At 37.8% G+C, this 25536-nt stretch overlaps 1 protein-coding gene across 1 annotated transcript in view; it reads right to left on the bottom strand.

The window, feature by feature from the left end:
- Positions 1-25536, bottom strand: part of RP1 (RP1 axonemal microtubule associated) — a 306195-nt gene that overhangs the window by 143575 nt on the left and 137084 nt on the right. The window contains exons 16-18 of the mRNA XM_064384191.1: positions 15579-15756; positions 9659-9790; positions 1208-1407 (exon numbers count right to left, since the gene is read on the bottom strand). Of these exons, the coding sequence (XP_064240261.1) occupies positions 1208-1407; positions 9659-9790; positions 15579-15756 (510 nt within the window). The remainder of the gene's footprint in view (positions 1-1207; positions 1408-9658; positions 9791-15578; positions 15757-25536) is intronic.

Genomic DNA, 25536 nt, shown 5'->3' with positions numbered 1-25536 from the left:
TTCCAAGATTTGACCCTAAGTAAATTTTTCAAAAAAAATTGATAGGATTTATCAGCATGTAAATACATATACCACAAGGTATATTATGGGAAAATTCGACTTTTGTGGGGTGACTTAGGGATCTAACCATACATACACATTCTGAATTCTAAACAATCATCTTCAAATAATCTTTTGAAATATATATTTGTATAAGGTATGACAGTCTGTGGATGGAGCCAAAGCACTCCTCACAACTTCAGACAACTGCTTTTCTTCAATGAAAATTAATTTAATGATTACAAAAATAGAATGACAGGCTCAAGTCTCAAAATCTAGAAACCATTTGGGTATTAGTGATTGCCAGGTACTGTAGCCCCAAATAGCCTTGGCTTCCTGGCAACATGAGTTATCCTCAATCATTCCCTATTCTCTAGACAGCCTTAGGATGCAAAAGGAATACCCTCCAGAGAAAGTGACTGCTGTTTAACAGCACACCGAAGAGCCACACAGCTTTCACAGGCAGTGAGGGTGGAAGGGTGGATTAGTGAAGTGGAATGCAATTGTCCTAATTGAAACTTGGGCAAAGCTCTGAGGAACTAGGAGAGGCAATCAGCCACATGCAAACCTAAGCAGCACAGTGTTCTCTGACTCTAAGAAGTAAAGGAGAGAGAAATTAGAATGGGCGTGGGCAGAGCTTAAAAACATGGCCTGTGAAGATGCCAAGAAAATGATTTCGTTCTCAAAACTTTTTTAATTAAAAAGATAAAAAATAATTTTATAAAAAGAAAATAATTTCACACCTGTATAGCTCAGCTGAGCAACATCTAAAAGTATATGCAAGTATATAAAAGAAGTGTTTTCATTATCAGAAGGAACTCTATCCAGCTTATAAACTGGTTATAAATTGAGTGGAAGTTGACAGTTTATAGGGCCAGTTTCAAACCCATGGCCTAAAATAAACTCTCTTTAAAGACAGCAATTTTTTCTACAACTTTCCTTGCTTGAATAAGGTATGTGAGCAAAAATAATTCCTTTGATTGCTACAATAGGCATTATTAACTTACAGGCATTCTGAAAGACCAGAGATTCATTTTATATAGGAGAGACAGACAGATCATATAGACACACACACAGACACACACACACACACACACACAAACACTGTTACATTACAGAACCACCTTTGAAATGTTCACAGGAAAATATTACTGCCAGTGTTGTTTACCTGAAATTCATCCTCCTGTCCTGGAAGGAAGAGCTGCTCTGAGCTGTCCTTTCGCAGACTTATTGGCCCAGTGACTCCTGCATCTCCATACACCCAGAGCTTGACATTGGCTTGAGCTCCTGTATTTCCCGTCAGCACTAACACCTTCCATTCATCTACTGACAGAAGAGTCTCACTATTTTGGAAATGTCTGACTTCTTCTATGGGGGAAAAAGGCATTAGTGGCAAATCAGATACAACATCAGGCTGACAGAATCCTTTGTCACATTGGAGCCAAAGGACATGAAAACTGGGCAGGGTAGGGTTAGGTGAGCAGGAGGCACCACACTGTGAGGACCCTAGGGAGTTGATTTGTGCTTGTCTCCTCACAGCAAGGTTCTGGTCAACTGACACTCCGCCACTGAAGTCACCTGGATTCAAACAATAAACATCTGATGTACCTGGCAGCCTTTCACTTATCCTCAATGCTATAACACAGGAGGGCAAACTGGACTTTCTGTTCTATGTCCACAGATTTTTCATAGAGCTGCCTGATTGACTTACATATTTTACATAGTGCTACCACCATATAAAGTAACAAAAAAAGGGGACTTAAAACATATTTTCAAATAAGATAGATAAGTGGCAAACTGAGGGCAGAAAAAAAAATTCTGAAATATTTCCGAAAAAAATACCTTATTGGAGTAGGCAATGGAAAGGATTTGGATATAAAGAGAGAATTTTCACACATACAAATGGTTCCTGAGGTGCTCAGAGAAGTCGTCCATGAGAGCAGGGCTGCACAGCACGTGTTTTTCACCAGGTATCCTCTAGCAACCAGCAGTGCCCAGTCACTCCTGTTTGTAAAGAATGCCATGGCGCCCAAGCTAGAACGGCTATCTTCTTCACACTCCCTTTTGCCCGTGGTCTCATCTGAGGAGATACTGGTCCATACAGTGCTGAGGGGATCTCCCATGCTACTCTGTACTGATTGTCTGAAAGTATCTCAATAACTGCACTTTTATCTTTTTTTTTTTTTTTTTTTTTTCCCTTGAGACAGAGTCTCTCTCTGTTGCCAGGTGCCAGGCTGGAGTGTAGTGGTGCGATCTCGGCTCACTGCAACCTCCGCCTGCCAGGTTAAAGCAATTCTCCTGTCTCAGCCCCCCGAGTAGCTGGGACCACAGGCACCCATGCCCAGCTAATTTTTGTATTTTTAGTAGAGATGGGGTTTCACCATGTTGGCAGGATGGTCTCAATCTCTTGACCTCATGATCCACCCGCCTCGTCCTCCCAAAGTGCTGGGATTACAGGTGTGAGCCACCGCACCTGGCCTGCACTTTTATTCTTAACTCATATTTCCACTTTGAAATCTTATACATCGAAGATGATGAGGTAAAAGTTCTTCACGTCAAATGGTTAAAAGGTAGGCAGAGCTCTTCTCCTTCCTTTAATTCTGTGGCTTGAAACTATAGGCAGGCCTAGGCAGCACTTAGGATCTCACCAACAATGATGACAAGTCCAGCAAATAAGAAACTATTCCTGCTAAGCTATAATGAACTAATTTTAAAATAAAACTATACAAAAAACATATAAAAGAAAATAAACGCTATGAAAGAACTGGCATTCATTTTAAACGTTATTTTCTCTAGAATGTGCTGGGTAATCTCTGTCTGTAGGGGTGACTGAACAATTTAATTGTTTTTAAGCTCCTATCATATGGAGGGATCTATGTTGCATGTTTCATATGCATTTCTCATTCAATCCTTATTCCAAACTCGTAAGGTGAGTCAAATTATGATGCCCATTTTAGGAAGAGGAAAAGAAGCAGAGAAGTTAAATAATATGCCCAAGTCACATAATAAGTAAACTATCGAATGTTTAGCTGCAAAGCACCTGCACTTAAACAAGCTTGATGGGCATTCTGTGTTCACCTAAACATAATTCACCAGGATTGCAGCAGTGCTGCTAGCTAGCATCTGACGTTTTCTTCTGCACTGCACACTATCCTAAGCACTTAACATTCATTATCATGTCACTTTCACTCAACCCTCATACTACTCCTATGAAGCGCTGTCCCCAAAAAAGCAGATGGACAAACTGGGACTCAGAAGTGAAGTGACTTGCCCAGAGTTACACAGGAAGTAACAAAGAACTAAACTTCAAACTCACTCAGAGCAAGTGTGAATCCCATGCCATTTACGTCAGAAGTAGCTGACCTGGGAATGATCACAAAAAATGATCCAACAACATTTTATGACATGGTCTAATTTTCAAAACTCAATGTTACATGTGAACATTTGGCCACTGTGCCTGACATTTCTAGTCAAACATACTTGGAATTTCCTCAGGCCTCAGGTAAGTGCATTTCTAGATCTCTACTGACAAAGACTCCACAGCACATCCTCATGGATGAGTTCCAGAGAGAAACTGGTGATCCTAGGTCAATCGCGGACATTTTAGGATGCCAATCATTCACTTACTTACTATCTTATGGATATCTCAGTCAGCTAAAATAATCACTTTTACTTAATTTAAGAAAACTTTAGATCCCATTATTTGCTGGGCACTGTGTTAGGCTCATTGCTTTCATAATAACTGATGAAAAGTTTGAAGGATAAATAATAAGAGTCTCACCCTGGAGATACATGCTATTCCATGGCAAAAACAGACATATAAATAACTGGATTTCAAACATTCAAATACCTTCATGGAAAAGTACTGCAAAGTTCAGGTGTAGCGGAGGGCAGGAAGTAAGTAACTGAGGAGTGGGCAGAAAAGGCTTCATAGAGGGAACCTCAGTGCTGGATGTAGGAAGATGGCTCAGAATTTTGCAGAAAGACAGGAAGAGAATTCTAAAAGAGGGGACAGCATTCCCAGCATGTACACAGCTTGAAGCAGCAGGCATGCTGAAAGAATTGCAGGTGCCAATGTACAATTGAACATAAGATATTACGTGTGAAGAGGAGAGACAGGAATGTGAGGATCATGGAAGGCACTGGCCAAGCTGGAAGGGAGTTGGCATTTCCTTTTGCAGGCAACAGACAGCCATTAAAGTATGGTGGTAGTATGAGCTGAGTATTAGAAAGATAAGTCTGAAACAGGGTGAACTGTAGCAGGGGCAGACTGAGGTGGGGAGGCCAATGAACAAACAACAGACACTGAACAGTGAACAAACATACAAAGAAACAAACTCTAAAATGGGATCAAGAGACCACGGTTATTTAGTCTGAATTTTTTTCCATGTCTGTGCATGAATGAACACCTATCTATGTGTGTATGTGTTTATCTTGTTTGTTTGGTTTAATCTGCAAATGAGTTGATGGTCTCTAAGGCCCCTTATTCCTGCAGTAACATTTTCTTGCATCATTTGCACAAAAATAACACATTGTCAGGGTCTAACTGTATTATAAAAATTGACAGCTAAATATGATATAATCTATAATACAGAATGATGTATTAAAGTTTGTACTGTTATCAATTAAATATGAATACCATGTAATAAATACCATGATTTTTTGGAAATGAACCAAAGTCCATTAGTCTCAGACCATAAATTTCTGCTGAGAACTAAGAACCATAAAAGCAGTTGCTTTTGTTGACCAGAAGTTTAAAATACTCTAAGCTAGGAGAATATTTAATGGGGACCCTGGATTAGTCAATAGACTCCTTCATGGTCACCCTGAATAACATCCATGGTACCTAAAATGTATTCAGATGACTCAAAAACTTCCTCTGTGGGGTGACTGAACAATTTAATTAAACACCAATCAGGTTGACTCAGACCAAAAAAAAAGCAAAAACTGCTAATCTACCTGTGTGCTGCTCCTGGTCCACTGAAGCTCTAGTGGAAAAAACAAATTATTTATAGAAATAAATAACAAATTGGCTGATTCTAATAGTTCATGGGTTGATTAAAGTTAAGGTCAGAATAAAGCATGAATTACCATCAGAATGTGACCATAAAAGGACAGCTTGTACAGCCTCTGTATGCTATTCCAAGATAGTATTTGAGAAAGCTGATTAATTCTAACGTGTCATTGAAAACAAAAGTTTCTTAATATTTGATAGTTCAATATCAGAAAAAATGGTCACTTTTAAACCATAATTTCAAAACATATAATCTAGAAAAAAAATAAGACAGTTAAAGCGTTCCCCTATAGTTATCTTACAATGGAATAAACTATTCTATGAAATTAACATAGTCTTATTTTATTCATAAATTATCAGTTCCTCAATTAAGGTATACAAAGCACAGGAAGCACAAAGCTGGTAGAGATAACACAGCAAACAGGGTCAAATAATCAAAGGCATCCTAACATGCTCACACACTGGATTAATACCAAGAAGATAAAAACTAACCAGTATCACGGTTAAGGTCTGTGTCTTTGTTGAAACATCAGTTATATGTTTTAAACTGAAAGGATATTATGAGTAAAATATCCTAATGATCTTAATATAAACCAGAAATGCAATAAAACTGTCTAAAACATGTATTCCAAGCTGAGACTGTATTAACTGATGTCTAAGGTCCCGTAAAAGGAATACCATTATTCTAAACTGTTCAGATTATATGAGAAGACAGGTTCCTACTTGGAGATTCACACTTTAAGAGAAATATTCATAAAGGTGAAGAGTCTAAAACCATATATAAGAAACTATTAAAGCAATATATTTGGCACAGATGAGAATATACTAAAAAGAAATACTAAGAATCCACTTTCTGATATATTTACATACATATAAGAAGAATATACTAAGATGTAATGAGAATATACTAAGGAAAAACAACAAAGGTTGTTTTATAGAAGAGGATATTGACTTTTTTATAGGCCAAAAGAATTTGTGAGTAGCTTTTCTGCTCAACATAGGGAGTTACTTTCAAGTGATTAGGATTATTTGAAATGGAATGGTTTATTTCTGCACCATTCATGTGAACCTCTAGGTTGCTTATGATGTGTCAGACATCCCTTTAAATCCTCATTCTATGGTAAATGAAGACTTACACCACATTTGCAAGACAATTTACAACAGCATGAGCATCAAAAAAAATAAAACTATACTTCACTCTGGATGCCAAGTGCTATTTTTTTGTATTATAAAGGATACAAAAATTACAACAAGAATAGCCATTATCTATTACCTTGTAATTCCATATATGGGAATTATTCTAATGAAATAATATATAGATGAGCATCCATTAAAATTATAATAAGAGAATAGGTAAATATGTTATGCTACATCAATACAATGGATTATTTGTAGTTATTAAATTTTATTTAAAATATTTATTAAGAAAAATGCTTAGTACCTTCTAGTAACTGAGATTACAAAATGATATATCTAATATAATCTGTAAGTGTGTATATGTACGTGTATAAATACATTTTAAAGTGCTCTTTGGGGGAGTAGCAAGATATACAATTTTAAGATTTTCCTGTATGCTTCAGAATGAAATTATTTTTAGTCAAAGATGATCTCCCAAGATTTTTCAGAATAAATTTACTGACTACTGCTTTTAAGAAGGACTTCAACTTAATAATAGATTTTTTTTTCTGCCCAGGTTTCTTTGTTTTTAAAGTATTGGCACCTAAACACATTTAAGAAAATGCCATGGCTGAGACTTTGGCACAGATGAGGATTTGACTGGCAACACTGTGGAGTATGCCACCACAAACAGATGAAGGACTGGCAGGACGGCTGCACGGCACTGTTCAAGTGCCCATACACAGAGACAAGTGACTGGAGGTGAGACTTACATAACGTACATCTTCCTGAGTCTTGATTTTCTCATTCATAAAAACAGGTAGTTGCCAGAAAGATACCTAAGGGCAATTTCAGTTCAGAGCATCAAATCATAAGTGTTCTCTTTTTATATTCAGTTTGAATGTGTTTAAATGCAGTGTTTCCAAACTTAAAATTATGCCGAAGCAATGTATATTCTCACTTACATAATTTTTTAAATCTGAGTTCCCAAAGTATTTCTGCATCCTAGACTTGCTTTAAAATAATTAAACAAGGACAGTGTAGGGCATAGCAGGAAGGATCATAACTAAAACAGGACGATGCTTATGTTGATCACTGTTGAAGCTGAGTGATGAGTACATGGGTGGTCATTTGTTCATTCTCTCTACTTTTGTATGCGTTTAAAAATCTCCACAATAAAAAGGTTATTCTAAAAAAAAATAAGATTCTTTCCTCAACCCCCACCCAACAAAATTAAAATCATAATGCAGTTTAGACCTAAAGGAAAACTCTGCAAATGTAATGACACTATATCTCTACTTAACTACTACAAAATAACTATTTATTATCATATATGTGCCATTTTACGTTCTAAATCCGCTTGCCCCTTGACGTAGATGAGAAAAGTTCCATCTTTCTTTTTAATAAATTAGCATTTTGAATGAAGACAGAACAGTTTTATTTTATCTATATTTCCTCATTCCCAAAACTATACATCTTGCCCTATCCCAAAAGTGGACTGACATAGTCTCATTCTTCAGGAATTGACAATTGTTTTCAGATATCTTTAAAAGTAGAAAATACATTTTCTAAAGTGTTTTTCAACTAACATATTTTAATATGGACAGCTAATGTAACCCAAATCTATCTTGACAGTTAAGCTGCAAAACCAAGAGGAAAGTATTTCTTATAAGAAGCATCTTTAAACTACTGCAGTCCTTTGATAGAGGTAGAAATAAGACAACCAAAGGGAGTCATGATCAATAACAGATGAGAGACAGCCTTCTAGGGAATATTCATACATGAAGACATTTTTTCCTCACTAAACTCATGGGTGCTAATAAAACCACTCCCACTGCAATAAAAGAAGGCAAAATTTAACCATATCATGAGCATTTTACAGGTGACATTTGCCTTAGAGGAGCTTCATCATCTGGACTTTCCAGATTTCATATCCAAGGCCAAAGTCTGTGACAGGTCAATGTTTTTAAAAGTTTATGAAGAAATTGAGCTCAATCTCCTCAGTCTTTGGCCCATTCTCCATTTCCACTCCATTGCCATTAACTACAATGAAGAACTTATAAATCTTTTTACAACAAATTAATGACTTCAATTTTATTTTGTGTCTAGTATGCCTTGGATATTTCCTTCATCTCAATTATCAGGTTTTGCCTTCCATTTTTGTGTGATTGTTTAATGTTTATCTGAACAGCTCAGCTATCAAATTCAAGAGGGCAGAGACCAACTCTGTTTTACTCATCACTGTTTTTCCTTACATCTGACATTTAATTGGCATGCAATTCATATTTAATGTTGAATTAAATTAAATAATTATTTGAAAAGGTCTATGTTTATCATGAAGCCTAATTTTGTCATTTTTTACAAATTACTTGACCTGCCTCAATAAAAAAAATCCTTAAAAATTTAACAATGATAACATTTTAAAAACATTTTTCCAGAACAAATTTTTGTAAGACATACAGAAAGTTTTCTCAGAAGCATTTTGCTACTCATTAAAAAAGTATCTATGCCCAGAGATTTCGGCTAGCATGCTATTTTCAACCAAGTCAAATTTTACTTGAGGTGGCTATCTCTGATTTAGATACCATTACTTCCTGACAAAAGACTGGATTCTGCTGTGAGAAATTTTAACTAAGCACATATTTTTCATTCAGTGTGATTCTTCACACTGCTCCATGGATTCATGACATGACATGGAAATTAAAAACTGGGACTAGTCCTTTGCAGCAAAAATCAAAAGGCTAATTTCTCTTCCCTATGTTTATGAGCTAATAGCTTAGGATGGCCAACAAAAGACATCTATTATATTACTATCTGAAAGAAAAGCTAGAATACGCAGTAACTAATTTTCTAAAATCACTTTTTTTAAAGGTAACATTATAATTTATCTGTCTCCCAAGACAGATTTTTAAAAAATGGTCCCTGAAAGATGGTCCCCTATTTCATTTTACCCAAAGATGACTAGATTCTGATACACAGAATTTGTCAGATATCATACATTATACTTCCCAGTCTGATAAAAGGTAATACATTTAAGAGCAAGAAAAATGATCAAACAGACTAGTATAGACACTAGAAATTTAAGCCGCTGGGACTGAGAGCAGTTTTGTCAAGCTTCAGTTTGTATACCAGAGAAATAGAGATTATTTTTGTTGTTGCTTAGACTTTGGTGAGAATTTATCGTTTTTCATAAAATATATTCATATTTTGTAGGTGATAGTCCAATCAATGTTATAACACTATATTCTTTTCAACTCAATGTTCTAAGTAAACATTAAATTTAAGACAAAGAAATGCATTTAAAAATATATGTATTCTTTGTAATATAAAACTAAGGCATAAAAAAGCAAGATAACAGCTTATAAGCAGTTCATGTGTTATAACATAATATATACTATAAAAATAATTTGATAGTCTTCCTGAGATGGCCACAGGAAGAAGCAATGCAGGAAACAAACCAAAAGTAGGAAAGGAAAAGCTGTGGCTTACTTGCAGTTGAAGAAGTTGAGGGACTCCTAGCCTCAGATTCTGTGAGTATTTTTTTCTGTATTTTTGACTCGTGGATCTTTTCTTCCTCTTGGCTGGGTGTTGCATACATTCCCATTGGGTTTTCTCTGCCAACTGAAATTAAGATTTTAAAAGATGCCATCCTTTCAAAATCACTTGTTTCTTCTCAGAATACTCACCATATGTTCAGCTATACAAGTTTAAGTTTTGCTATTGTTTCCGTTTCAATGCCTAGTCAAATTTCTTTACTCAGAATTACATAGTTAACGGAAAATGACTTCTTATTCTTACCAGCAGACTGTGCATGCATGGCAGCCCTATAAAGCCTATTCATTGCTTTGCAAATCCAAACGATAGTTTAACATCACAATATGAATAAAACAACTTATTCAAAATGTTTTTCTTATAGATTCTAAATGAGAACTTCTTTAACAATCTTGTACTTTGCCTTGCTTTTCAAAAGGGGAAACTGACTAAAACACCATTCAAACAGGATTTCATGTGACCTTACTGAACTATGTGAATCAACAAAATATACACATACCTATAAGTAATGAAAAACATTAGCTACTTTTCTACCTTTTACTTAGAAGCAAGTTGTTTTGGAGTTTTGTTTAGAAATAGGTATCTCTAAGTTAGTTAAATAATGACTTCAACTTTATAGTATATGCTCATAAGTGCTATTTATATTTAGGATTTCAAACTTCAAGTTGTTTGTGTTCATTTTCTAAGATCAGGCATACGATGGTTATTCAGTTTTTAAATGGCAGTAACTCACAGTATGAATGTCAGGTTTTAGAGTTCTCATCAGCAACAAAAAATTATGTAAATTTTTGACTTTATATGATAGAGTAATAACAACACTTCTTAATACCACAATTGCAGTCAACAATGTAAGAAGACTCACAAAGTAAGAAAACATAAACTCAAAGGTATGGTTAATAGAAATTAGCGACATTTGTCACTCAGGGTGATGGCTCAGACTAAACAATACTGGTGGCTAAAGAACTGCCCATGATTACATTGTTATTTATATCCTTCAGGTGTTATAAAATATCATTTCAGACAATAATAAGCTTTTAAATACCGATCCTTCCAAAACATAGTTTTCCCATATGGTTTATATACAATGCAATGCTAAGACACTGAAAATCAGTGCTAATAAAGAAATTTTAAAACATTAAAAAGAAGATAGAAATAACCTGAAATATGTTCACAGAGAATAAACAAATAATTGTAGAGAAAAGAATTTAAGGTTCTCATATATAACTAAGAGTTCCTTTACCAATGTAGTGTAGAAATCCAGGACCTACAAAAAGATAAACTATCTTCCAGTCACTGCACAGCACTAGGAACAAATCAATGTATAAGACATGGCTTTTGACATTGATGGGGTTACAGCCCAGAGAGGGAACACATAAACATGACTTCAGATAGATACTGATGAGTGCTTTAACTGACACAAGCACAATGTACGTAGGCACTACAGAGGAGAAAACAATTAATGTGCCAGTCCATTAGAAACAAGCCCAGAGGAGGGTTGCGCAGTAGGGCTAGTCTATGCAGAACTGTGAAATGAGAATGAGCATTTTACCTCTCTATCTTCCCCGCACTGGTTTCTTGTTGATTTTACCTCCACTTCTCAAAAAGGACACCAATATCTTTTTATACGACACAGTAGTAGGGAATTCAGAAAGTGGAAGACATTTTCTGGAAATGTCATCCAGCACGTTCCTATCCCTCTGTAGAGAAGGCTTCCCACTTTGCCTTTAGGCCAGGTGGGTTACAGAAAGATGTTCAAAAGCCAAGTACCAAAGTGACCCTCCAATAATACAATACTCTGAAATGAAGCAACTCTTAGTAGCTCTTTGTCTGACTTTTACAATTGAAAAAAAAGTGAAAATTGTATCACTAGCAATGTCAAACAAAACCTGTGGTGAAGGTGAAAGAATCAGAGCTGTCTAGGTAGAGACATTATCAAAAGGTATATGTTACATATACAGCTAGAATTGGATGATTAATGAATCACTTCAGGTAGCATCTCACTGCTTCCAAAATTTAAGCTCTTATGGAGAACTACCAGACTATAAAGGCAGTAACTCTAAAAAATCAACTAGGAAAAGTCTTTTGTTTTATTGAATATCTTCTATTTTAAAGGTAAAACAAGCTAAAACTTACATAATAGCAATTATTATAGTGTCACATTATTAGTGGATGTATATCTTAAATCCATATAGTCTCTTTTATCATCTGAAACATATTTTGTCATATTTTCAAGATTGTAATACACAGTTGGAATTTTATGAATTGAATATATGACAGTATTTCATTTAGATTTTTATGTTTGAATATCTTAGCAGACTAGAATAAAGCAAAAATAAATTTTCCAAATATATTTTAATGCAAACTTCCATAAGACTTGAACCTGAAAGAAATTCTTATTGTAATAAAAATGTAACATCTGAACCGTATCTTCAGTCCTGCATTTTTCAGGGGTTACTAATAGCCAGAGTCTCATGATCTGTATACAGAGGATGGCTCATACCATAAAACGGGGCTGGAATTAGAGCAAGAGGAGGCAAATTTCTGTGCAAAAGTTAAGTCGCTGTTAAAATATTTCTAAAAATTTAGATATGTTCACTCATTCCTAAGTATTCTATAAAAGTAACAGTACACTGAAGTTAATGAAAAGTGACATGTTACATTGATCTACGGTTCTTTAAATCATACCTAGGTCTTACTATATGGAATTATAAATGCAGGCTTATTATCTGGAGGAATAGAAATGAAGAAAACTTTCAAATTATCCACATATCTGAACAACCAATGGAGAATCTCTGTGGGCTCAGTATAATAACTGATCACATAAGCCCAAGGGGTCAGATCTTTTCACACTTTCTCTGTATCTACTGCAAATATAAATTCATGAAAATAGAGAATGAAGAGGTTTTACTGCACAAGCTAGCGAGAACAGCTGAATGGTAGTGGGATAAATGACTTTTATTATAAATTCCCAATACACAGTAAATTAAACCAAATCCTTACCAAACTGTAGATGAAAAAATCAATCACAGTGAAATGATACATGCAAAGTGATTAAAAGAGGTGATGAGACGGAATCTCTTACCTTCCAAGAATCTATCAACTCTATTTAAATCATAAAAAATATGCCATGAAGTGCTGTTCCTCTCTTTAATAATCATAACAGCAAATACTTACACAGCACTTGCTGAGTGCCAGTCACTACTCTAAGCATCTTACATATGTTAATTCACATAATTCTCATACAACTGAGTGAAGACACTCTTGGTCCTCATTTGACAGAACAGAGGCATGTGGTCCAGGAGCTGTAAGAGCATACCACTGGCAAAGGGTGCCCTCCTACCCCCAGGATCTTGACACTGGCAATCTGGCTCTTGGAGCCTGTGTGCTGAAATCACACCCTTGTCCCTCTACCCTGCTATACTGCTAAGCCTCTTGCTGTTTGGTAGGTGGGCACTGCCAATGAGACTGCCCTCATCCTAGGCTGGACAGAGCCGTGCCGTCCAAGTGATTGTGTGCCACGTCAGGCCAGGCAGTGTGTAGACACTAACTTGAGGTGCGACGGCTTCCATGGAACCAAGGGTCACTCATTCAGGCTTCATGCCTGGGGGCAACAGGTGGAGTCTCTGGAGTGATGTAACCTTATGACCCTCTTCCTACCACACTCTCTTCCCCTATCCAAGTTCCCTTATCACTCAGGGTACTTCACAACTTTAATTCTGCTTTCTAGACAACCAAAAGGAAAAGTTTACACTGAAAAAAAAAATTTCAGCTTAACTTTTTTGGGGGCTGCTTTATCTCTATATTGGAATATAAACAATTGAAAACTCCCAAATGTTTCAAGTGAATTTTTTTGGCATAGGGTGGGTTCAATCTATTATATGTAGAGAGTCTAGTTAGAAAACATTCTAAAATAATAAAATGACTTCAGGAATTACTATAAACTTTTTTTTTTTTTTGGCAGCTGGAGTGCAGTGGTGGGTTCTCAGCTTACTGCAACCTCCACCTCCTGGGTTCAAGCGATTCTCCCACCTCAGCCTTCCCAGAAGCTGGGATTACAGCTGTGCACCACCACGACCAGCTAATTTTTTGTATTTTTAGTAGAAACAGGGTTTTGCCATGTTGGCCAGGCTGGTCTCAAACTCCTGACTTCAGGTGATCCACCCGTCTTGGCTTCCCAAAGTGCCAGGATTACAGGCGTGAGCCATCATGCCCAGCCCTACAAACTTTTACATAAACATTGTCACTCTTCACAAAATCCCCTAAGATAGTTTTTAACACTAAGAAATCCCAATGGAATTCTCTTCTGTGAAATTGGAAAGTATTATTTTGTATTTTGAAGAAATGTTGATGCTTTCAAACCCTTCCTGAGAATTCCTAGGATTCATGAATCTTCAGTAAAATTTCTAAAGCAATGTCTCCTGCATTCTTGCCCTTGTTAAAGCAGGAGGCTGCCTCCAGTAAACATAAGTCATCCATGCTTTAGTAACAGAACTGAATTGTAGGGGCTGTAAAGAAGAATGGCTTTGTTTCTATTGGTTCTTTTAGTACTAATACCCTAAGGTTGACAAATGTGGCCTTTTATTATCTCTATGTCTTGCCACAAATTACTTTTCTTCTCATTTCTTTTTCTATTGTTTCAATCTCTTCTTTTTCACCTTTTCATCTCTACCCAATTCCTGGTCATTTCTATTTTCTCCCTGTGCTCTTCCAGCATGGCAGCTGTCCCCTGCTAGCTATTTCTCCCTGCTCTTTTTCTACTCCACCCTGTATCCTTCTGCTGGCTTTGAAGTCACCTGTTTCCCCTCAGGGCTCCAGAGGCAGGTGGCATACGCATGGTGTCAAGGAGGAATGCCACTCTGTGCCAGCCTGTGGGAAAACAGAGGGTGGAGGGAGTGGTGGTATGGATGGCAGTAAACTCAGGTAGACTAGCCCAACAGTTTGAAAAATTTTAAATAAGGCAACTAAAGGCTGAAAAGGAGTTAATGCAGATAGGGTGAAGAACAGAGCCAGATATATCATCGTGTTACATCTCGTTCATTTTGTTCCTATTCTAAGCTATCTTCTGCGGGATATCAAATACACACATATAGTATACATGGACTCTCATAAGCCAACGGAAGCTAAACAAAAGTAGACTAGCGAATAAAATGACACAGAAGCCAAAATTCATGGAACCACAACAAGCAAAAATTAGACAGCAAACTAAACTTCCAGATAATTGAAAAATATAATGCAGTTACTTTATTAGCCTTTGTGTTCAAACACATTTTAAAGTTTGAACACAAATACATGTTTAAAAAATGTCCTCATATTTTCATTTCAATTTGCTAGAGAACGTGAACTTAGATATGAGAGAAAGTAGTGTCAAAATATTCACATTCTTGTCCTATCTTGAGAATTTTTTCCAAATCCTATTTTTAATCCAAATCTCATTTGTGTTGATCTTTATTCCATATCTTTTTATACTGAAAGCATTAAAAATTAATAGCAATGAATCTGAGAATATTTCTAACAGCTTCATCCCTCTCGGGGTATATAAAGCTATCCTTAAAAAACAAAGATTCAAACAGGCACATTTACACAGACACACGAATGCACACACACACGCAAAAAAAAATTTTTTTTAATTACAAAGAAGTTCACTGTAGCAAACACTCTATACCTAATATTAATTATCGGAAAACTTGAGGCAACTGGTCTTCATTATGTTTTCCTTCCATTGCTTCTGGAATGATAGTAAACAAAAAAAGCCTAACAGTAGAGATTTGCTTAGTAAAACTGTGATGCAATTTTCAGACACTGTACACAAACCATCATAAAACAAAGCAAAAATCAAAGTATTTCAGAGTAAACATACATTGGATGACTTGTGGATAGAAGCAAACATTCTCATCCTTGGTATAAACCATTGGTTTTGCCTGCCCATCTGACTGAAGTCCAACAAACAATCCTGGGCTCTTTGTAGATTCCAGGCTTATAGATGCATTCTCCAAGTTCTTCTTAATTTTAAAATGACAGTTCATATCTCCTGTACCCTACAATCAATACAAATTATTCAATAAATGTGAGCAAACCCTAAAAGACAGAATTTAAAACCAGTCGTTTTACAAGAATATAATTTTGTCTCATTTCGAATCATCATGATAAATCTAGAGCTTTTCTACATAAATTGTACTGTGTGCTTCATCCTATTTCACAGGATCCAGAAACAGAGACCACACGATGGGCTAAGGCATGGACATATGCCTTCGGACAAAAAGCTCTGAATAGCATAAGAGCTTCAACTAAGGAGAGTGGTGTATGCCGTATTTCATTTCGGAGTTGCTCACTTCTATGGGTGAACATAGAACATTAAAACGTAGAACTTTCCTTCTAGAAAATATTCTAAAATGGTGGGAAAATGACTATTCTTAACATAAGTCAATTTACATTTAAATGTAAACCAATTTTCTGTGCTACCCTGCATTTTCCAGATGGAATGTTCATAAACAGCATGCACACAAATGGTGCAAAGACTGTAGAGGAAAATATTCAAGAATTGGGTGCCTGGCAGTAACCTACACACTCAGATTATTACAACACTTCTCCCTTCTTTAAGCCATTTATAATGTACTATTAGAAAACATTTCACCTTTCATTGTTTTAAAATTTTCCCTATAGGATTTCAGTCCGAACAAGTTTTGTGAGAATGGATTAAAATTTCCAGTAGCCACTATTATTTTAATTGTAATATAAATTACATTCTGGTCTCCACTCAAATGTGAGCTTCTTGTCAGTAAGAATCAAGTCAGTCTCTTTCTTTTTTATAAAGTAAGCAATTTCTATCTTCTCTTCTTGTTCTGAATTCTATAAGGTTCTGGACTTGATTTGTTCATGGTTGAATAGAGAAGACAATCACATATATAGATAATAAGTAGGGGAAGATGAGCTAGGGGTAGGGATAGGAAATTTCAGGCAGAGGGGCACCACAAACTAAGACAGAGAGATCATAGGCAGCATGGTGTATGGATGAACGAGCACCGTAATGTTGCTGAACAACAGAGAAAGTAAGTGCAGAAAAGCAGCTTCGGTATGTGTGTAGCATAGGAACTTTGGGCCTTATCTTAGACCATTTGCATTCTTGCCTGAGATTCCCAAACCTCCTAAATGATGTATTTGCATACATTAAGGTTTACTCTGTGTAATACAGTTCTGTGGGTTTTAACAAATGCATGATGTCTTGCATCCATTGTTACAATAGCATATAGAAGAATTTTACTGACCTAAAGATCCTCTATGCTTCATCTACTTATCCTTCCCATACTTCCCTCAAACCCCTCAGCAACCACTGATCATTTTACTGTGTCTATAGCTTTGCATTTTCTAGAATGTCATGCAATTGGAATGGTGTAATATGTAGCCTTATTATACTGGCTTCTTACACTTAGCAATATGCATTTAAGTTTCCTCAATGTCTTCATGGCTCATTTCTTTTTACTGATGAATAATATTCCATTGTATGAATGTACCAAATGTATACCTTCACCTATTGAAGAACATCCTGGTTGTTTCCAGTTTGGGGTAATTATGAAAAAGCTGCTGTAAACATTCATAGACATGTTTAAGCTCTTGGTCTAGATTCGTTTGGCATATGGACATCCAATTGTTCCAGCACAATTTGTTGAAAAGTCTATCCTTTCTCCATTGAGTTGCATTTGCTCCTTTGTCAAAAATCACTTCACTGTATTTGTGAGGGTCCATTTCTAGGCTCTCTATTCTGCTCCATTGATTTCTGCGCCTTTTCTTTCACCAATACCACAGTGTCTTGATTTCTGTAGCTTTACAGTAAATCTTAAAGTTTGGTAGTTTCAGTCTTCTAACTTTGTTCTTCTTCAGTATTATGTTGGCTATTCTGGGTCTGTTGCCTTTCCATATAAACTCAGTTGTATCGAATCTATCGATCAAGATGGTAAGAACTGACAACCACCTTGAGTCTCCCAATATACAAACAAGGAATATCTGTCCATTTATTTAAATTTTCTTTGATTTCTTTCATCAGCATTTTCTAGTTTTCTACATTTAGATCCAGAATATATTTTTGTTTAGATTTATACATTTTTGTACTAATATAACTGGCACTGTGTTTTTCATTTTAAATTCCAATTGTTCATTGCTAGTATATAGGAAAGCAATTAAAATTTGTAGGGCAAGACTCTCAAGCCCTATGTTGCCCAAAATGCTCTGACTATAATATCATTCATATTTGAAATTATACACAATTGGTAAACCCATGTCCAGGGACCTGAGGAACAGTCCGTGTCCCGTTGCCTTTTTCTATCACTTTTTTTTTAAGTCTTTGTGCCAAGATACCAAACAAGGATGAAAGAAAGGAGAGAAAATAAATAAATAATTTTTTAAACCATTATTATTGACCTGTAAGGGACTAATCTTTCAACTAGATAGAAACCAAGATATATAAGCATATTCTGACAGAAAAAAAAAAAATCCATCAGTCAAACTAAGCACAGTGGAACATATTAGAACTACTAGTGCACTTTAGATAAATTATAGGCTTTTCAGTCAAACTGTGTTTCATTATAGTAACCTCATAGTTATCCTTCCAAACTTCAGCTTCTCCATAAACTAGCACATCTTCTACAGTGAGGTCAGATTTATGAACTTGAATATTATTCCCAAACCACTATATCCCCAAACTGAGAACAGATAATATATTAAAAATCAATGTCATTTTACATTGAACACAAAAAGCAATTGCTCACGACTCACACAACTGAAAATTCTTTCTCAGACCCATCTTTTTCCGAAACATCACCGAACTTGGTACTTACTTCTGGTACTGCCCTTTGCAGACTATGGTGTATTTGTCTATTTACACTCTTCTTTTCCCCTTTTAAATCACAAGTTTCCTGAGAGCAGGCAGCATGTCTTAGTATATCTACTGTAACACTAGTGACAAGCAGTTTCTGCCTTTTAGTAGAAACTCAGTATTTGTTAGCTCTAAATTTCTTTTTACTAACTTCTGATCTCATAATTTGTTCATGTAACGTCCTCTCCCCTCTCTGATAAAGAAAAGTGGAATTATTCCCTCCCTCTAAAATTCACCATTCCAGGAAATTTCTCCTACTCACCCACTCTGCTCAAATCAACCTGCCTCTCCTGAGCCTTTGCAGAAACACTTGAACCACAACTTGAAAGGGATTACCAATTAACTATTGTTCTGGAGATCCATATTGTGTGTGTATTTGTCCCCTCCAACAACCCCTGAAGGAATGGTATTTTTAACCTCCACTAAGTATAATTAGTGAAAATAATAAAAATAAAATGGAATATAACTAAATTTCAAAACAATAAGCCTTTAGTTTCCATTATTCCCTCTTTCCTGCTTTCATTTAAAAAATCTCTGCTTCATCCCTAACCCAAATAAGAACTGATTAAAGAGATGAAGATGGGAAATAAAACATGGGTTGTGAATGCAAAAGGTGTGCCTTCCTACACATCTGCAGCAAACAGCAACTAGACAAAACCATGTTAGAATATCTGATGCATGCTCTCACCACTGCAAGCTACCATAACATCTAATGCCCACTTCCCTCTATTTGGCTCCTTTGCAGTAGAACAACTCCTAGTTATCATCACCAAGTGATATTTTAACTTCTCATACTTAATATTTGTTGAGCACTTATCAAACATCAGTTCTTGCTGTACAGTTTGGAGTATTTTAATAAACAAAGCAAACAAGACTCTCCCCACTGTGGTGCCTGCATCCTAGTAGTATACATTCTATATACTGGAGTATTATTAATGCCTTCTCTTTTCCAAGATGAATCACTCAACAATTTATTCCTTTCTTAAGGCCTATTTGCCTCTGATGGGGAAATCTTTGTTGCTGTCCTTAAGGCCCACTGTATATTCTTCACATCTCTTTCATGCTGTAAAGATTAAATACATAGACTGTGGTCTACAACAATGTAACCACTGACAAGTTCATCTTGCCTGCTGCCCAGATAGAGCTGGTTTATGAAGATGGAGGAATTGCAACAGAGAACGTGTTTAATACATGTAGAGCAGGGTAAATGGGAGACTGGAGTTTTATTATTAAATTAACCTCCCCCAAAATTTGGAGGCTGGGGTTTTTAAAAGACAGTTTGGCAGGCACGAGGCTAGAGAATGGGGAATGCTGATTGGTTGGGTCAGATATGAAATCACAGGGAGTTGAAGCTGTCTTCTTGCTGTCTTCAGTTTCTGGGTGGGCAACACAAGACTAGTTGAGCCAGTTTACTAGTCTGAGTGTCACCAGCTGGTCCATCAGAATGCAGGGTCTAAAATAGACCCCAAACTCAAATCTTAGATTTTACAATAGTAACGTTATCCATAGAAGCAACTGGAAAGGTCAGGAATCTGTGGGATCCAGCTACATGACTCCTGAGCCATAATTTCTAACTTTGTGGCTAATTTGTTAGTTTTACCAAGTTCGTGTGGTGCCTAAACAAGATCCTGCCATTTGAATGCATCTTAACTCCCTTTGGAGATTAAAAGCATGCTGTACCATAGGCTCTAAACATATGCAAACTAGGGTAACTAAGAGGACTGTTTTCAATCGGTTTTCAAGGGTAATGTCATTCCAGTTTAGTGATTCCTAGTCAGATACAATGAAAGTGAAAATAATATGCTTTGTTATTATGTATCAATACTGTTTCTTAAGAATAAAGAAGCACAGGCATTTTGAGTAAGATGACTTACTACCAAAATTTCAAATGGAGAATTTTAAAGTCAGACAACAAAATCAATGAGTCATTAAACAAGTCAAAGAAAACACGACAATGGAAGTAGTAGAAGTAAAACACAAACGATGAGTTTTCTGTGGAGGTTCTTCTCTATAAAAGTACCAGAGTAAAGGTTAAAAATCAATGTTGTCTGAGTGGCAGACACCATCAGGAGGTAGCCTCAGAGTGCTCCTTCAGGCCTCTGCTAAAACATAGTTGTTACTGCACAGAACAACTGGTAACCCAAGGAGACCCACAGGAGAACCCTGATGTTCAGTGACAGCATGTGTGAGAAGCCACAGCAAGGAGCCAATCCCAGTGAAGAGCTAGGACGCCACTGCTCTGGACCGCGCCTGATACTTATGATGGAATGCAGGAAACACGACCCTAAAATGTGGCACCTTGGCACAGTGAGTATTTTAAGCTGAAGTAAATGAGAAAACTGTGGAAGCAGGAAGGTCTCCCTGACCCTCCCCAGCCCACTCTCCTGAAGCAGGCCATAGAAACTGCAATTCCTTCTCCCCTTTCTCTCCCAATGCAGGCCACAGAATCTAGAATTCCTCCTGCCTCTTCTCCCAGGAACCAGCCCACAAAACCTGGAAAGGTCACTCTCTGACTTTCCCTCTCCTTGTTTCCCCTAAAGACCCTCATGTGACAGGTGTCCTACTTTATACCCTGGGGAAAGAAATATCACACAATGACTCCAAAAAAACCAAAGAGACGGGCCTTACTAAGTTCCCCACAGTTCATTACCATTAGATCAAACCCTTTTGTTCTCCAACCATACTTCTGCCCAAGTGTCTACAAAAATACAAAGTTTTCCCTAGGTCTTTGGATCATCATTTCTGAAGGTCCCCGAGCTACACACCACTTATAAGTGAATTTGTTTGTTTTTCTCCTATTAATCTGTTTTTTGTCATGGGGTCTCAGCCAGGAAGCTTGCAATGGGTGAAAAAAAAAATGAGATTTTGGTCTCCTACAATTACAAGCATTAAATTTAGAACAGAAACTCTTCAACTCTGGCAAATCTTTTAATAACTACACAAAAGAAGTCATAATATCATTTACATGGGTCAGTTTTAGGTGAAGACCTGCTGCAGCAGTTTGCTTTCCTGATTGTTTGCTGTGTGAACTTAGGGTTAAGGGGCATGACTACAAACATAAGAGAGCTCACTCAGCCTTGGCATGCAGTAGACACTAAAAATACTGTCAGCCTCCTCCCTTTGTCTTGCTGATCTGGTTATAGTACCAGGGAATTCACCATTGGCCAGAGCAGTGTCACACTTTCCTACAATTTACAGAGTATTCAAGAGCTTCTGGCTTTATGGACAGACTGTGTGAAATTTCAAATCTTTAAGCAATAACTTTCCAATGCAATAATTTTTCCAAGAACAGGGTTGGAATTTTTAACAGAAATAACAGGAAGCTAGAAACCTCTAAAGAATGTTTGAACCTCTGAATTTAGGAGGCACAAGGGCAAAAGTTACTGACATACAGGATGATATAGACCAGGAAGACCTTCAAAACCTTATGTTAAGCTGAAGATTTTTATGAATGTCTATTAAAAAAAACAAAGTAACAATATTTCCTCTGCAATCCTCAAGGATTACATTCACCTCACCTTATTCTGGGGTTGACACTGAACTGGTACACCTTGGTAGAGCCAGACCCACTTTTTAAATACTGAAATACTGATAGCAACAGGAGTCAGAGAAATTCTAGGCAAACAGGAGCGGATCCCTGGCAAAACCCCACCTTTGAGCCAAAAAGCCTGAAACCGGCAGCCCAAAGTGAAAAATTCCATCCTTGTATGCCTGCTGTCTCCCGACTGGTTCTTTCTGAATAATGTCTTTTTACCAGTCGAATGTTGCCTTTTCCAAAACTACCTATTGCCTGCCCCACCTCCCCATTCTGTGCCTATAAAGATCCAGACTCAGCCAGTAGAGAGGATAAGCAGCTGGGCATTGGGGAGGGGCGACTTGACTTCAGAGACAGTGGCTGGACAAAGCAGAGAGACGGCTTAACTTCAGGGGAGAGTGACCTGCCCTTCCCATCCTTTTTCCAGCTCCTCTCTCAGCTGGCAGCCACTTTCATCATCACTCAATAAAATTCTCAGCATTTGCCACCCTTCAATTCGTCCACAAGACCTTGTTCCTCTTAGGCACTGGACAAGAATTCAGGATACGCCAAGTGTGGGTACTCAAAAAGGCTGTCACACTGGCCCTTTTCCCTCACCGGTGAAGGGCAGCTGCCCCACGTGACAAGAGAAAGGGCCCACAGAACTCGTACACTGCTGTCTGTGGATGGTGGAACTAAGGGAGCACTGTGACACACCCCTTCTGGGGCCTCGGGGTTGCAGGCACCCCCACCTGGCTGCTGCCGTGGAGCCTGCACAGAGTTTGCTACTGCTGGTACTAAAGCAGCCAGTCAGTTTTTGCATTCACCTGCTCCAATGCTTGCATGCTCCCTCCCATGAGGGGTTGAGCAGGGCACGCTAAGTAAATGGGCACCCTTGTCACAAGACCCACAAAGGGGTCAAGAAAATATCCTGCATCAATATTTCCATATTGGATGGTGAATAGCCATCGTCTGAGCCCCTTTGTATCTCCCTCATGTTCTGGTTGCCCCAGAATGGGAGAACTCCTAGAGGTCACAGCCCACTGCCAGGGTTAGGCATCAGGGCCTAGACCCCAGCAGGAAAAATGGAGCCCTGATAGCATGGCCAGACAAGGCCTCATCCACATCTTGGGGCTTTAAGGCTCCTTGCTCGTCCAGAAGTTTGCACTCTAGGAGTTTCAGTGTACCAAACTGCTTATTAAATACAATATTTTGAATATCGCCCAGCATATATGAACCTGTTATTTCTGGTTTGCCCCTTTACACAGCTCCCCTTACCAGTGTCTTTTGCATTTAGCTAGTATTTTACACACATGTGTTGCCTTCAGAGACCTCAAAGGAGTGACCTTAACCCTCTGGACAAGTCTCATGTAACCAAGCTATGGTGTGCTTATCTCCAAAAGGCCTACAGAATCTCTGTCTTATGTCCAGTATTTCTTATTTTAATGTTCTGTGTACCAAATTCTGTGTAACCAACTCATTTACGCGCTTTCACCTTTATCAATCAATTTCACTGGGTTCTCCATTTTGGCTATCTCTGCCCCAAAGCAATCAGAACAAATGCCTCTGGCTTTTTTCAAATTGCGAAATATCTCTAAGGAGAAGTGATACTTGGGTTTGAAACTCCAGTGCATGATTGCCTGACTCAGCTCAGCTCAGCTCAGCTCAGCATGATTGCCTTCCAACATACACAGAAGTCCTGAACCTGGCATTTCATCCTGAGAACCCCTTCAGGAAGGGGAAACAGAAGGGGCTCCCAATATTGATGCACAGCAGCACAATGTAGGCTCACATGGCACAGAGTGTTCGCCCACCTATTTCAGAGTCACTCACTCACCTGACACTCTGTCAATAAGGCTGGTTCCTGGGAAATTTCTAAAGAAAACCTTGGTTTTGTGTTTAGAATCATCTCCACCTCATGTATCCTGACTCTGGTCTCCTCATGGGGCAACCTAGTTTCTCCATCCTGTTATTCTCAGTCCCCCACCACAGGGCCGTAGGAAGTCGGCAAAGCTGGCTGGAGCCTCAGCTCTAAGGCTACCTGGGGACTCGAGGTGAGCTACTTAACCAGGCTTACACTCAGCTTGAGCATCTGCAGAATGAGCATGACAATAGTTTCTTTGTGGCAGGATAATACTTCTGCATTTTAATCTGTACATCTCCACCAAACTTTCTGTGATCACCAGATTCTTTCAATTGAATGCCAAGGACTTCTTCTAGTCCCTCAGCCCCATTAGAGAGAGCTGAGTCATCTATAGCACAAATAGGAAGAAAAAGAAAAAACATGAATATTAAGTGTAGGACAGAAAGATTCTGCTAAAAACTTACAGAGGAAGTTTACTCACTGGGAAGAATAAGATAACTAGCACACTGAGAAAAAAAGTGGAAGAGACAGAGATGGGTACACAGGCTGGAAGTGAAGAACCAAGAAATCACCATTCAGCTAGAGTATGAGGCAGATAAACGGAAAGTGAGCAACCACTGAGCTGTCCCTTTGGCTGCTACCCAGGGAAGATACCAATTTCCAGTGTTGACCCATTTCCCACTTTGGAGTGACACTTATATCTGCCCCCAGAAACTCTGCCTGGCAACTTCCAAACACAAACACCAAAGCATGTATTATATAGTAGCGCATTATCTCATGGTTCTGAGCACTCCTAGGAGCCCCAGCAGGGAAAGGCTTGTATACCTTGTGAATGCTGAGGATAGGAAAGCTACTTACTGATCTTTATCCTATGGGGTGACTGGGCATTAACTGAAATTGTACTTCTAACTAGTCTGGTCGTAGTAATAATGTTACCCATTTTTATCCCAATTAGTCCACTTACCAGTGTAAAGACTACAAGCATGACACTTTGTCACTTAAGCTTGGCTTCCTCTTCTGTAAAATGGTTATAAAATCTACTTCATTATGCCCTTGTGAGTAGATCAGGGATATTAACTACATGTGTATATGTTTGTGTACTTCACCTTTGCATTGTGAGCATCAGTGCAGCTCACCTGACACAAACTCACCAGTGTGCAGCACGGAGAGAACCCCAGAGGACCATGAAAGGTCTAAGTCCTACCTCCTCATACCGCAACAAGCTCATGCAAGTTCTCCCTTAGAGCTAGACATCATTACTGGTGAAAAGAGAGAGGGAGGACTTCAGAATTTATCCAGAAGAGCTAATTTAAACTACACTATTTTAAACAATAGATGGAGAGAGTATTAACAGGAAGGTTAAACATGCAATCTTACCTGTTCCTCACCCCACAGAAGAATTAGGAATATATATAAACTGTTATGTTAGTTATCATCCATATCCCCTCCTAAGGCTCAAGGAATTAAAGAAAAACCTCTATCCAGACACAGTATCTCAGGCCTATAATTCTGGAAGTTTGGGAGGCCAAGGCAGTGATCTCTTGAGCCTAGGAGTTGGAGACCAGCCTAGG

The sequence above is a fragment of the Aotus nancymaae genome, unplaced genomic scaffold (genome assembly GCF_030222135.1).
Source record: "Aotus nancymaae isolate 86718 unplaced genomic scaffold, 86718_ANA_hifiasm-v0.15.2.pri h1tg000036l, whole genome shotgun sequence".
Taxonomy (NCBI): domain Eukaryota; kingdom Metazoa; phylum Chordata; class Mammalia; order Primates; family Aotidae; genus Aotus; species Aotus nancymaae.
The sequence above is the reverse complement of the archived record's forward strand: the minus strand, read 5'-3'. Positions and strand labels throughout refer to the sequence as shown.